We start from the raw sequence: 16,043 nt of genomic DNA, 5'->3' as shown, positions 1-16,043 counted from the left end.
AGGCATACCATCTTGATGAAGTCTGAGTAATCAAGTATCCTCAGTCGTGCCGCGACGTTAAATCAGGCGCTTGTTGGGGGGCAACCCAATACTTATAGTTTTTTTTCTTTCTTTTTCTTTTTAGTAATAGTAGCATCCGTCGTGCCAGGTACGTCTTTCTGTTATTTTCAAACTAGGGCACACGTGACGGACCGTCATCTTGTCGACGGTTTGTCCTGCACAACCGTTCTGGTTGTCAGAGACCCTATTCCTAAGGGTCTCTCATATTTTTCCCAAGTATTTCCCAACGGACACATGTAACGGACCGTCGTCTTCACGACGGTCCGTCCTGCACAACCGTTCTGGTTGTCAGAGACCCTGTTTCTAAGGGTCTCTCACTTTTTCTAAGTGTCCTTCAACGGACACATGTGACGGACCGTCATACCGACGATGGTCCGTCCTGCACAACCGTTCTGGTTGTCAGAGACCCTGTTTCTAGGGGTCTCTCACTTTCTCTCAAGTGTCCTCTGACGGACACCTATGACGGACCGTCTTACCTGTGACGGTCCGTCCTGCACGACCATCACGACGGTCAGAGACCCCTCTCCTAGGGGTCTCCACATTTTTTCAAGTGTCCTCTGACGGACACCTATGACGGACCGTCTTACCTGTGACGGTCCGTCCTGCACGACCATCACGACGGTCAGAGACCCCTCTCCTAGGGGTCTCCACATTTTTTCAAGTGTCCTCTGACGGACATCCACAACGGACCGTCGAACTTGTGACGGTCCGTCCTGCACATACCGTCATACTAAGCAGAGACTCTCCTTCAGGGTTCTCCATATATACATAGTCTAATTCTCCATATATACATAGTCTAAGTAAGACACGACGGACCCCACGACGGTCCGTCATACTCACAACGGTCCGTGCTGATCGTCGGCGCTTTGCACCCCAGGTTTGCTTCACCTACCACTCTAGTATTTCAATTTTTTATGCATTGGGGACAATTGCATGTCTTTTTGTTGGGGGTGGGGTAAATGGATAGTGAGTGTTAGGGTGAAGTCTGAGTATCCCAATTCACTATCCTCTTTTGGGGTTTTCTTGCCTGTGTTCTTTTTCCCCAAAAGACTGATTACTTTTTTCTGTTGAACCGGCATGTCTATATCTTTTGTACATAGTTTAATTCTGGAGCATGATGGCTAAAATGATATCCTGATAAACTGGAAAATGATGCATGACTAGGCATAGTAACCAATAAATGTGTGGCTCTAAGCATGACATAGAGTTACACCATTGCATTACCCTAAATCTTAAATTTGAACTAGGTGTCTGATAATCTGGTATAGTGATGAAATGTCAAGTGAGTGTGAGGAAAATTTGAATAGTCCACTATTTGTACTGAGCTAGAACTTGCCTGGTTAGTCCTGCTAAAAGTAAGTTGTAATAGACAATTAGGAAAGGATCATAGGCCATTATTCAAATTAGCCCATTTTTAGCCTATATAAAAGAAAACCAAATGAGATTATTTATCCTTCTTTGATCCAAATGATTTGAGCTTAAATTAGACCTTCCTTTCTCACCCCAACTGCTCTTTTCTGAGAATAATGTGTTTGCCCTGGTCCCTCCTTGGACATGTGCACCTCAGCTTATGCCAAAAGCATAAGTTGAGGGTGGCTAATGCAGTAAACAACCTTCATTATGGCCCTGACCCAACTTTGGGTATTGTGTACCTTGACTCATGGCAAAGCCATGAGTTGAGGGTGGCTATTATGAGGAATGCTCTGGAAAGTAAGGTTGAAAGAACAAAGAAGAGAGTCACTTACACAAATGAAGAAAGAAGAGAAAATAGCAAGGTGAAAGAATATGAGAAACTGGGCGAGATAAAATGATAGAAAGTGGAAGGTTTAGCCGATATGTCAAGGAGGGCAAAAAGTCACTAAAGTATACCTAAATATACCCTACCTGACCCTGAGCCTATGTTACAAGCTAAAAAAGTCCTATCGTGATCCTAAGGGTTGTATAGCGAACTTAAGGCAGTGAAAATAAGGGCAAGCTTATGGCAATAGGTATGAATGAGTGTGACTTTGTTCTGAGAGCGAGTGTTGAAAAGTAATCCTTATACTCAAACTGAAATCATTGTGTGAAAAATGAGGATTTTGTTCTAAAGTGAGGACACTAGTTGCAATACCGGAATTGTTAGCACCTCGGTGAGAAATTGAAGAGGATAGGTGTTAATGCATGGTGAGTCTGTGTCATGTTCTGATCCCACAAAATTCAAGCCTAATAGTGATAGCATGCATAGATTTGATGAGATTAATCGGGATTGATAGCCAAATGATTGCAAAGGATAAAACATGGATACTATTGTACAAAGATTGTGTAGTGAGTCATAGTGCGTCGCTTGAGGACAAACAACGAATTTAAGTTGAGGGTGTTGATATACCGTGGTTTCACGGTATAATTAATACTTTTTCCTTAAGTTTAGTGTGTCCGAAAGCCTTTTTGTGCTAATTTTGATATAAGTTTCTCATTGTTTTGCAGGAAATCTGTCCAAAGCTGAATGCGGAGATTTTGAGCGAAAAAATGCAGAAGAGACCACCTACGGAGCTTATGACGGTCCGTCGTGCTTGTGACGGTCCGTAGGTGGCAGCGTAGTGCAGCTGCTGAAGGAAGATGGGGAAGTCTGACCAAGTGTGGGATTACGAAGCTTGTGACGGTCCGTCATGGCTATGACGGTCCGTCCTGCAGGTTCGTCGTGAAGTTCAGAGAAGTGATCCCAGTACCCAGATTCCGAGAGTTGAAGTATTTTGGAACGAAGACCCTCGACGGACCGTTGTGCCTATGACGGTCCGTCATACTTGCCGTCGAGGGGAATGAAGAAAGCAGCAAAAGAAATTGCACCAAGTATGGGACGACGGAGTCCACGACGGCCCGTTGTGACCACGACGGTCCGTCGCGAGGTCCGTCGACCCAGCCGCGTTTTGGCAGATTTCCAGCAATTAGAATTCTTGTTTAATTAGGTTTTTGTTTTTTTATAAATAGTTCGAAAAACCTCGTTTTTGAGGTTAGACACCTGATAGTTAGACTCTTAGATTGTTAAAACTCCGTATTGGTAAACATTGTATTGTGAGATTCTTGATAATCATTAGACTTTTCGTGAGATTATTGATTACTTTGAGAATTCTTGCAAGTGATTTTTGGTGATTAATCAAGCAACCTTTTGGATTTTATTCTTTCTCATTGAAGTAAGTACATGAATTCTTATTTAATATATTTGAATATTGTGATTATGGCTATGAGTAACTAAACTCCATAACTAGGGTTGTGGGAACCATAGGCAAATAATGAGATAAACCCTAGCTAAAATAACAATTCTAGAATAGTGTCTTGCATGTATTAATAATTCTTTCGCTTAGAAGTCTTTTTAACGGATGATCAACGTTAGAACTCGCCTTAATGCTACTTGCCGGACCAAGGAGGTAGATAATAGGAAAAGAATTATTAACATAGATTTAGTGTATACTATCTAATAGGCTAGTATTGATTGGTACGAGGTAATAACTTAGTCAAATATCGAATACGATGCTTAATATGAGGTAAAGATAAGGGTTAGGATAGCAACACACGTAGCCGGACCAAGGTGCGGAGTGAGATTTTCTAGATGCCGGACCAAGGATTTAGAAATACATAACTTATCACTTTGCATGCAAGATACTAGGAAAGAATTGTTATAGTTAGAATTACCAAGTTATGAACCTGTGGGGAACATGTAAACCCTAGTTACTTTGATTAATTGATTAATATCCAACATTCAAAGCTGTTAAGTGTCTCTTTCAATTGCGTTATTTATTTTCACTCATTTAGAATTAGAAACCCCCCTTTTATTGTTTTTACTTTCCAAGGAAGTCATTGACCAAACAATAGTAATAACAAGTTGAAGTTAAGTCTAGACTATTTTCCTCGTGGGAACGATCCCAACCTCACTAGTTGGGTTATTTACTTGACACGACCGCTTTACTTCTTATTTGAGAAGTAAGTTTGAGCGTATCAGCTATAAAGTAGAAAACTGATCCAACAAAGATTAATGTTTTGGATGATATCAATTTTATAGTCCCTACTTGGACAACAAATGGTCAGCAAGAGATTTTAACAAATTATTTTCGACACTATAAAATTCATCCGAGGGATGCAATCTCAGAGAATTTGAATGAACCCACTTGTGAAAACATCATTCATGAACTTGACGTCATGATTAATGATCTTGGTTACCACAGTAAAGTGGATGTCAAATAACCTGTTGGATTATCATGGTGAAAGTGTTACATGTTCAGAGGACCAGAGCTTAGAAGAAATTGTGAATACCATCGAAACAAGCAATGTTGATCATAAAGTTGAAGGTGATATTATACCTTTGCTACCAATTATGCATAAGGAAATACTAGTGTATCTGGAACTCTTCACAATTTTATGGTGCGTTTCGAAAAGACAACATCAGAGCTCTTGGATGCAATAAGAAAAGTTAGAAATGAGCCTCAACTAGATTTAAATTTAACAAAAATCAATACACAATAGAATTATATTTCACTAAATTATTTTAGATATATTTGTACTACTTTCAAAAAGATATTAATTATGATATTAATTGGACCATATATTTATATAAGGGTCTTCTGAAAAAAAATATTATTTTATTATCTTATTATTATCTTATTAAAATTGGTGATTTTTTCCATTGACTCAAATTGGGACCGGAAGAAAATATTATTTTAAAGAGATAATTAATTTACTGAATATTAGTTTATAGAGGTTTTACTATAGTTACAATTAGCTTTTTTATATGAGTGAATTTAATAAATAATGTATTTAAGAGTTGTTATTATTAGTATTAACAGGACATTTTTGTTTTTGATACATAGTATTACATTTTTAACAAGATGTAAGAAATCATTTAAAATAAATAAAAGAAGTCTTATTATAATTAATTAACAAAATATATTTTTTCATAAATATAATACTAATTTATAATTGAGAAGATAAATCAATTCCTTGATTTTTTTTTCAATTAGTTGATTCTTATTTTGAGTATCTCTCTTTTCCTTCTTATTCTCAATCTTGGTTACTATTTAGATTTTTTAAATTTTATCACCATAAGTAATAGAGTTTATCCAATATTTGATTCAACAGGTAGTAATGTTTAGGTATGTTGTAATATCTTTCATATGCAAAAATAGAGATACGAGGTAATATTTGTGTCTCTAACTCTATTTGCTTTGCCTTTTGTCCCATATATAACCTCTGTCTCTATTTCGACTAAAAAAATGTGCAATCAAAACAAAACTAAAAGTAAAATAACAAATCTAACAAAGTAAATTGAAGCAATGTGCTTGAAAAGAAGAGACAAGTCCCTTACCTCTTCCACTAACAATACGACAAAACTCTGCAGCCATTTCAACCTACTTCTATCTCTTCTTAAGCCAAACTCTTACAACTCTTTATTGTGAATCCATCATCTCTTCTTCACGTATTCAACCCATTTCAATCTCATTTTTTTCGTCTTTTTTTTTTTAAAGTCACTTCCACTTTATCTTATATAACTTCATTCATAATCCTACCTCTCATAATATGTTCACACATTAATTTGAGCAGCATCATTTCCACTACCTTTATATTTTACAACAAGTAGAACTTCCCTTTAAGCCTTTATAACACGTTCTTACGACTGAATACCCCATGTATAATCCTACATTTCACTCACCCTATGCTAATACAATGTACAAGATCATCATCAATCTCCATGTCACTTTAAACTTGAGGGTAAGGTTGAAGGTTTGGAAGAAATAGTGGTGGGGTGAATATGAAGTATATGCACACTTGTAAAACTTGTGTGGAACTTGTTTTACCTACTACTAGGAAGTCATTTTCCTACTGAAAATGTTTTCCAAAACTATTACTAACGACTATGAAAAAATTGAAAAATATTCCCCATACTTAACACACCCAAGGTGTCACCACCAAGAATGTTTCAACATTACCATTCCTGAAGAGAGCATCCCAACGGTTAAACCTTTAAACTAGAACTCGTTTCAGAGAAAAGGGAATAATTATTGGCAATGACTGTTTACACAAGTGCACAAACACTATCATCGTCCAGGAACTGGGGCTATGAACAAGTTACACAATAATCTTAATTTCCACAATGAGAAGTTGTGCGACATAGTGGGAGAGAACGTTCCGATCAGTACTTGAGACCTCCCTGTTGGCTGCTCTTCTGCACAAAAATAGCTATACAAACATTGTTCTTCGGTGAAGAGGACTGCCCTCATAGAACAATTACAGTATTGGTGTCCAGGAATTAGTAACAATATTACCAGCAAGATTTTCATTCCCCGCTTGTCAATGCAGAAGCAGGGATTCCGTGCTTTTGAAACCATTCTGGCATATGAAATCTATCGTACAGCACAGGCCGCACATCTTTTTGCTTGGATAGATGCTTGAGAAGTGGAAGAATTACCTCCAAAAGCTGATACAGAATTTAAAAAAAAAAAAAAAACGAGTTGAAGTCAAGGGAGCATAGTAGCTAAATTTGAGGAATAGATTCCGTACATGGTTTTCTTATTTATTAAACCTGTATATCATGTGGTTGTCCAGCAGAAAATGGAATGCATGGAATTCCATTTAGAGGTTGTAATAAGAAACTGAATGGATTGTTATCAACAATGACGATTCGGCTCAAGTCCTTTGAAATGCATACTAAATCTTTCACATGTTCTCGGTACTCCCTGTGAGATATGCAAAATGTCAAATTCACAATAATAAGCTGAAAAGAAATTCTTTTATAATTGTTGCATCAACAATAAGCTGAGTTTACAAGGACACAGAAATCAACGCGATATGGATACCACAAATTTATGGACCTGACGAATGTCATAATATTTGATCTGAACCATCAGGTACAGGAAAATTCATTATCTAATATCAGTAATCAATTTCTAATGTCATGACAATCTTTCTGTCTTGGGGACATCACATTCATCATTTTCCTGATAGGTAGAAACTTAAATTAGCATACTTGATGGGTAATCAATCCTGTTATAAGTATCATTTAGGTACTCCTTTTTATTCCCAACAAGTACTATCATTGAGTGAACATAAATTCCATAAAAAAATGAGGTCCTTTCACGAAACAATCCAACAGGATTGATGTATCATAGGAGTGATTGATAAAAATAATGTAACGATAGATCCTTGTCAAAATGCATAGTATACTAATGGGTTGATTAACAATCCACATACGAGGAAATGGCACAAAATAAAGAATCCACTCCTCTTTTCTATCTAACAACGATAGAAATTAAGCCGTCTAAGCATGTGACAAGCATTCAGCATCAAAGTATCTCATATCAGAGACATGTTTTTGTGTCCAACATGTCTTAGGAAACCAGAAGTGTCACAATTCCTAGTCTCGAGATTTCAAACGTTAGATGGTCGCGAGCCAGTACTAAGGTTAGAGTATAATCTACAGTGGGTTTCACCAGTTTTTGATAAAGATAGATAAGTGAACCCAATAATAATCACTGAATCGGGCAATTGTCCAACATAAGAGATGCACTATAAAGCTTGAAACCTTTTTTAGAAACATTGATCCACCATGCTTTTCAACAAATTTAGGATTTAATTTGAAAATCATACACAGCCCAAACATTAATGGGTGACAATCTGAGCTGGAAGTAATGATCCTCCAGGTGGCTAACCTTTACTCAATTTTCTCAATAATCCCATCCCATATCTCTAACCCCTTGTGGTTGTTACCCAGAGGCATCCCAAATATGTAGTTGGGAGCTTCTCAACTTTACAACTCAAAATATTAGTTAGGCCAAAGGACAGCGCACAATTTCTAGTGTGGGGTGAAGAACTTGCTTGGATGCCCTTCTATACTATTTTATCAGTTGGTGAATAATTTCCCCTGGTTTTGTTTTCGGTTCTTTTCCAACTGGCTCCTTGAACTGTATTTTTTTCTTTTAGTCATAGGGAGAGACTTTTCTCAATGATGGATGAATAACGACCGTCTTGAGGAAAATTAGTCGTTAGATTTATTCTTTTTTTATTATTTTCTTTTTAGTAGTAGTAAAGGAGGGAAACGAAAAAACCCTTTTTGACTTGGTTGATGCTAAGCATATTTAGGTCTAAGCTTGAGTAGTACTTTCATGTGAGTGCTCGAGTGTTTATTTTTTGTTTTATTTTTTTGAGAAGGCAACAATTTGTATTATAAACCAGTACTTATGTAGTACTGAAAGCCCTTTTACAAAAAAGTATGAAAATCTAGGAACAAAAACAGCAAGCTTAGCATGATTCTAATACTTCAAGGATTGCTTCTGCATCTATAGGGGAACTCTTTGTACACCAAAAACATAATAACAGAATATAATCTGTTTTGATCATTTGTAGGGATCTGCTTCTGTCCTCAAAGCTTCTAGCATTCCTTTCTCTCCAAATGGTCCACCAGATGCATGTTGGAATGGTCCTCCAATAACTTCTGCTCTTTGCCTCAATTCCTGCTTCCTCCCAACTTAAGCTTGAGTGTTTAATACAGTGTTGTGAAAGGCGATCGCCAATGACGAGAGGCGAGGCGAGGCAACCCTTCATCGCATTTTAGCATTGTGGCGAGGCAATCATCAAAAGGAAAGAAAGGGGTCGCCTTTTGTATTTTCTTTAAAAAAAAAAAGCGACCAATTTAGGGTTTTAAATGTTATTTTAGGATTTTCGACTAGACTCCTCAGTCGACTAGCTAGACTTTTTCGGCTACTCAGAAGTCCAACCAATATGCATTTCATCTTTTCCTCTTCAAATTTCTTCTTCCTCTATTTCTTTTTCCTTCTTATTTTGAGTCAGTTCTACCTTTGTTTTTTTCCTCACAATATTGACTTTTGTTTTATATTTCTCATTCAAGTTCTAAGTATGTATTATCTATTTTCAGCTTTTGGATTGAAATATATTTTTATATGTTATTGCTACTGAGATTTTGATTATTGTGAGAAGAGAAGAGTTTGAGAGAGAACTCAGCTTGATTATTTCCACAAGCTATTGGGGTTTAAATAGCTACATATACATGTCCTAAAAAAAGGAAAGGAAATCAATACCTAATAACTACAAATCAATATCAAATCAAGCTAGAGTAAATCAACGAAGAAATCAAGCTACCTACTATATATACATATGCTGTAGATAATAGAATATTCCTACGATTCTAGCATTCCCCCTCAAGCTGGTTCATACAATTATATGTACCAAGCTTGTTACATACATAACTTGTTTTGGGACCAGCTAGGGACTTGGTGAATATGAATGCAAACTGATCACTAGACCGCACGAACCTTGTTACTATGTCTCCTGAAAGTACCTTTTCTCTAACAAAATGATGATCAATTTCTATGTGTTTGGTCCTCTCATGAAATACTGGATTCGATGCAATGTGAAGTGCAGCTTGATTATCGCACATAAGTTCCATTCCTTTAGTATCTCCAAATTTCAACTCCTTCCGTAGTTGTTTGATCCATATGAGTTCACATGTTGCCATTGTCATAGCCCGATATTCTGCTTCTACACTAGATCTAGCAACCACATTTTGTTTCTTACTTTTCCAAGACACCAAATTTCCCCCAACTAGAACACAATATCCCGAAGTAAAACTTTCTATCAGAGGGTGACCTTGCCCAATCTGCATCTGAATATCCAACAATTTTCTCATGTCCTCGGTCTTCGTAAAGAAGTCCTTCCCCTGGAGCAGATTTTATGTATTGAAGAATGCAAGTAACTACATTCAAATGATTATCACAAGGAGAGTTCAAGAACTAACTTACTACACTTACCGAGAAGGTAATATCAGGTCAAGTCACTGTTAAATAATTCAACTTTCCTACTAGCTTCTATATCTTCCAGGATTGCTAAGAGGTCCACCCCCCACCCACCACCCCGGACCTGGTAGCTTAACATTTGAATTCATTGGAGAATCAATAGGCCTACAATCTATCATCCCTATCTCTTCAAGAATATCAAGTGCATACTTCCTTTGTGAATGAAAATTCCTGACTTGAATTGAGCAATCTCAATGCCCAAGAACTACGCCAATCGGCCAAGGCTCTTGGACTGAACATGCTGTAAAAGGTGATGTTTCAATTTGGGAATTTCCTCATCATCATTGTGTGTGATAACTATGCCATCAACATACACTACCAAATACATGCACAAACCTGGAGCAGAGTGACAATAGAACACAAAAAGATCAGCTTCACTTCGTACTAGGGCTGCGTATCAGTCGGTTTGGTTCGGTTTTGAAGTTTATCGGGTTGGCTTTTGGTTATCGGTTTGTAGAGATGCTAAACCGTTATAAAACCATTAAGATATTGACTCATCGATAATTGGTTTTCGGTTTTTTATCGTTATCGATTTAACCGTTAAGATTTGACACCAAAAGAAAAAACATTGAAAATCACTTGAGAAACAAAGTGACAAACCAAATAAACGATGCACTTGAGTTCACAAGTTACATCGTGCTCAAAAGCAAACACTTTCGCATTGTAGAATAACCAAGTGTTTGAGACAACAAAAAATAAAAGTAGGAAATCAAACTCTAAGTCGAGGACTTTATATACAAAATGGTATAAATATAATTATTTAATTTACTATCGGGTTATCGGTTAACTCATTAAGAAAAAACTTCAAACCGTTAAGAACCGATAACAAAAAAAATTTAAAACCACTAAACCAATAACAATTTTATCGGTTCGGCTTATCGGTTTGGGTTCGATTTTGAATAGCCCTACTTCGTACCATGCCAAGCAGTTGAATACCATGCTAAACTTCCCAAACCATGCTCGAGGAGACTGGTTCAAGCCATAAAGTGCATGTCCATCAAGCCCAACCTTCACTGTATATACCCACCGACAACCAACTGTAGATTAATCTGGAGGTAGAGGAACAAGCTCCTAAGTACCACTAGAGTGTAACACATACATCTTCATCGATAACTTCCGTTGCCCGCATTGTTGCTTGTATCTCACAGTCCACCACACTTGGCCCTTGGGTTATGGACGTAGGAGCTTCTGACCACATTTCTGTTAACAAATCTTTATATTGTCTATTATTACTTACTATCAGTCCTGGACTTCCCACGTTACATTAGCTAATGGTTCTCACACCATGGTAGTCAGTAAAACCAATCCTTACCTTTTGACTCTAAATAATGTTCTTTGTCCCTTTAGCCTCTTGTCAATAAGCCATTTGGCTAAGACTCTAAATTGTTTCATCTCTTTTTATAGCGACTTCGACTTTTTTGTCGTACAGAACCTCAGTACAGGCAGTATGATTGGCGAAGGGCATGAGTCAAATGGACTTTATTATTTCAATTCTCACAAATCCACTACAATTTGTTCAATCTCAAACTCTCTAGATTTAAGCCACAAACGATTGGGACACCCTAGCCCTAGTTTATCCAAACTTCAAAAAATGGCACCTATCTTGTCCAAATTAACTAAGTTAGATGGTGAGTCATGTCAATTAAAGAAGCACACCCAAGCTACTTTTCCACTTAGTCTTAATAATAGTGCAAAGTCTCTTTTTCATTTAGTTCATTCCGATATTTGGGATCCGAGTAGAGTCAGTTCAACATTTGGTTTTAAGTATGTTACTTTCAATGATGATTACTCAAAACACTTAACACCCAATGTAGAACCGACTCTACTAGGACCCCAAATATCAGAATGAACTAAATGAAAAAGAGACTACACGATTCTTAGACATACGTGGAAAAGTAGCTCGGTTGTGCTTTCCCCAATTGACATGACGCGCAATCTAACTTAGACAAGCTAGGTACCATATTTTGAAGTTTGGATATACTAGGTTGTCCCAATAGTCTTGCCTTTGAATTTTTTCAAAGATATCTATCGCTTGTGGATTAAATATTGAGAGATTGAGATTAAACACACTATAGTGGATTTGTGAGAATTGAGATAATAAAGTCCATCCGACTCATGCCCTTCACCAATCATCCTTCCTGTACTAAGGTTGAGGTTGTACTGAGGTCCTGTATGACAAAGAAGTCGCTATAAAATAAGGTGAAACAACTTAAAGTCTTAGCCAAACGGTTTATTGACAAAGAGGCTAAAGTGACAACCAGGGACAAAAAGAACATTATTTAGAGCCAAGGAAGGTAAGGGAAGGGCTTGACCCACTTCGGCTGCCATGGTTTGAGAACCATTAGCTAATGTAATAGTGGGAAGGGACTAAGAGTAAGTAATATTAGACAATAAAGATTTGTTACTAGAAATGTGGTCAGAAGCACCTGAGTCCATAACCCAAGGCCAAGTGTGGTGGACTGTGAGATACAAGCAACAGGATTAACGGGATAGCCAACTTGGGCAACAGAAGCTATTGATGATGTTTGCTTACTCGCTTGATACCGAAGAAACTCATTATATTCTACCTCAGACAAAATGAACAATTGATTGGTGGGATTACCAGTGTATTCAGTTTGAGCAACATGAGCATTCTTTGGTTTACCATGTATAGAGTAGCACACCTCACGGGTATGACCCACTTTGTTACAATGACTACATCTTGGCCGTTATTTCGCACGTCGGCCTCCATGTCAATTTCCAGTCTGAAATGCAATCTAAGATGTTAGAACAGAAGAATCTGCAGGTGGAACTAGATGACTAGACGACATAGGTGGTGCAGCTAGTCTTAACAATCGAGCAAACAAGTCATCCACAACAGGAACAGTAGAGCTAGCTAAAATTTGATCTTGCACTGAATCAAGATCAGATGGAAGTCCATCAACTGTAACAACTAGAAACATCTTCGGACACTGCTCTAATTGCTTTTCAACATTCCTAGTAGCGGGCATTAACTCGTTAAATTCCTCCACAACCGCCTGAACCTGTCCAAGATAAGTTGACATATCCAAGTCTTTTTTTTAAGGTTAGTCAACCGAGAAATCACATTATAAAAGCAGGATATGTTATTTGTGTATAGCCCATGAGCCTATTCCCAAACTAAGAAGCAAGTTTGGAATGGTCGAAACAATGGCATCAACTTCGAATCAATAGATTTCCATAACAGACTACACAATTGAGCATCAATCTTCTCTCATTCTTCCCCATCTTTTTCAATAATATCCTTGGCTTGTGTATTCAAGTGATCCTGAACACCTTGTCCCTTGCACCATAATTGAACAGAGGAGGATCAAGATAAATAGTTTGCACTACCTGTCAAAGGTTTTGTGGTGTTGCCATGGTTTGGGCTGGTGGAACACACAGATTTAGTGTCAAACATATCGGATCCGAGAGACATGAAAAACAGATGTATTACTGGTCAAAAATAAAGTAAATTCTGAGGAAAAGACTGAAGAACAGATCTGGAGAACTGGAGAGATCTGGAAAACTGGAGAATTGCTTGTTGTCTTGCCAGAAAAAGTTGCTGGAAAAAAAACTACCTGAAAAGTGGCTGTCAACCTGCGAGGATTTCGATCGTAATGGTGGTACTGGTATATGCTCAATACCCCTGGAGAGTGTCGGAAATCGCAGAACAGTGGAGGTTTTGCTGGGAAAAAAAAATTCAGCAACTTTGTTCTCTTATTATATTTGTTTTCTCACTAATGAAACCTCTGATACCCTGTGAATATGTATCCTTGGCCTAACTCAACCTAAAAATCTAGCTTATGAGGGGAGTATTGCCCAAGTCCATATCAGGAGACTAAATTCCCATCCCGTTTTCGATGTAGGAATTCTTAACAATAATTTATATATGCAATTAAATATTTTATTTTTTTGTATTAATTGGACCACAATTAAAAAAGGTGAGCGCCTCGCCGCTCGTCTCACCTTGTGGCAAGGCAAACCCTTGTCACCTTTTATCGCGTTTCGTCGTTTGAAACACTGGTTTAATATAATAAAAAAATTTCTGATACCTAGGCTCAAGATGATGACTATATATAATTTATTCTTATTTTGTAGTTTGTTATGACACTATTTGTCTTAGAAGTAAAATTGATTCATCTTGATTAAGACTTGTGCCATTTGAGGATTTCTTGCTTATTCCACGTTTTGCATCTTAACGTAGAACTTGTCCGGTATGTTACTGAAGCGAAACAAAAATTATTGCTCTATTTAGAAGATATTATGCTTTCTTTGAAATCTTTTGTAAATTTTAGCTAGTGTTATCACTAGTCAGTCCTTTGAGCCAGTAACCTTTTGTTTGATAGCCATATTTTTATCTGGATCCATTTTGTTGAATCCCTAGTTTTTGCATCTTGCCTCCTGGAGCATTAAAGCATAAATTGTGACAAAATTGTTAAATCTAAACAAAGGGATGGTCAAGTGTAAACCATCACCAAAGATAACTACTAAGTGATAAAAGGCCCTTTCCAAAGAAATGAGACATGAAAAAAAAAGATAAAGAAAAATTGCTTGAGAAAAACTTATTTTGAAATGTAATTGAGATGATGAGAATACTAGTGAAAATAATCGATGAAGAGAGACTAAAGATAAAGAGAAAAAAAGAATGGGAGTCATCACACAGGAGTATGGCTTGCAAAGCCATTGGTCAACTGAGGAGGTTCTAGGAACCTTTGGTTGTAGTGTGTGGAAAACCATCAGAAGATTATGGCCCCAGTTCATAGACAACATCTCACTATAGGTGGGGAATGACAGGAAAATTGATTTCTAGAATGAAATATGGATTGGGAAGAGTGCCTAAAATCACTTTTCCAGATCTATTCACTCTACAGGACAATGCCACAATTTCCAATGATGGAGTCCTTAGGGTTGGAACCTCATTTTCAGGAGAGCATTTAATGATGGGAGATGGAGAGGATCACTAACCTGTTTCAGGTCCTTCATGCCATTCCAGGCATCTCCAATGAACCTGACAAGCCTATTTGGCGACTGCATAACAAAGGAGTGTTCACAGTAAAGTTATGCTACTGGATAAATAATGCTAATCAATCACAGATTAGATTTTGACCATGGAAGTTAATTTGGAAGATAAATTTACTATAAAAGTCTCAAGTTGCTTGGTTGGTGTGCAGAAAGGCATGTTTGACACAAGAAGTGCTTCCGAGAAAAGGGAGACACATCTTTTCAAGGTGTTTCATGAGTTATCAAGATGCAGAGTTAATAGAAATCTATTCCTCCATTGCAAAGTGGCTACAAACCTGTGGAACATGTTTCGTTGTATACTTGGTGTGTAGTGGGTAAAGCCAAGGACCACTAAGGAATTATTATACAGCTGGGAGGAGATAGGAAGAAGAGATTCTGGTGAAGATTGGTGGGAGTTAATCCCAACTTGCATTAGGTGGACTCTCTGGAAATAAAGAAATGCAAGATGATTTGAGGATTCGAGAAACCACATCCAAAAGATCAGAATGAATTGCTTTAGCCTTTTGTATTTTTGGTGAAAACAAAATATGGTGGGTGATATAGAACATTTTGTTGATTTCCATGGAAATTTGTTATCTCCCATAAGGTAGTTTTGATATGCTCTGATGAGATTGTAACTGACCTATGCTCATCATTTGTTTGATGATGAAAGCCTATTGTGAATACACAGTTACCTTTATCTCAAAATAAAATTACTTATTGAATCATTGCAATTAGAAGTAATCACCAAACCACTTCTTTGTGAAAACACTAGTTCTTTGTGTAATAGTAGTTTATCAGAAATATTTTTCAATCATCAACCCTTGTGGGATCCAACCTTTGATTGCTTACAATTGTTGTATTATTTGAGCAACCACGCACACTTGTGTGTGCAGGAGCAACACAGGGTCTTCAGAGTAATTTCATTGTTTAATAAAGGCCTTCGAGGTATACTCATAAAGTCAGATTAACATGTCAACTTAAAACAAATTCTCACTTTCTCTTATCATTACCCTTTTTTGCTCTACCCACACTGAATTTGTCTGATACAAAGCGAGTTATACTTGTATAATATAGTGAGATAAATGGGGGATCAAGATTGAAAATTAGTTATGAGGAACCCAACTCCCTCCCCCCTACCCCCTCCTC

At 37.3% G+C, this 16,043-nt stretch overlaps 1 protein-coding gene across 1 annotated transcript in view; it reads right to left on the bottom strand.

Annotated features, from left to right (window-relative positions):
• Positions 1-5,967: 5,967 nt before the first annotated feature.
• The window catches only part of LOC107023732 (CTD nuclear envelope phosphatase 1 homolog), a 16,609-nt gene continuing 6,533 nt past the window's right edge, over positions 5,968-16,043 (bottom strand). Inside the window, exons 5-6 of the mRNA XM_015224513.2 lie at positions 6,608-6,761; positions 5,968-6,502 (exon numbers count right to left, since the gene is read on the bottom strand). Coding sequence (XP_015079999.1) covers positions 6,362-6,502; positions 6,608-6,761 — 295 coding nt within the window. The 3' untranslated portion in view covers positions 5,968-6,361. The remainder of the gene's footprint in view (positions 6,503-6,607; positions 6,762-16,043) is intronic.

Source organism: Solanum pennellii, chromosome 6 (genome assembly GCF_001406875.1).
Source record: "Solanum pennellii chromosome 6, SPENNV200".
Classification (NCBI taxonomy): Eukaryota; Viridiplantae; Streptophyta; class Magnoliopsida; order Solanales; family Solanaceae; genus Solanum; species Solanum pennellii.
This window is presented reverse-complemented; position numbering and strand designations above follow the sequence as displayed.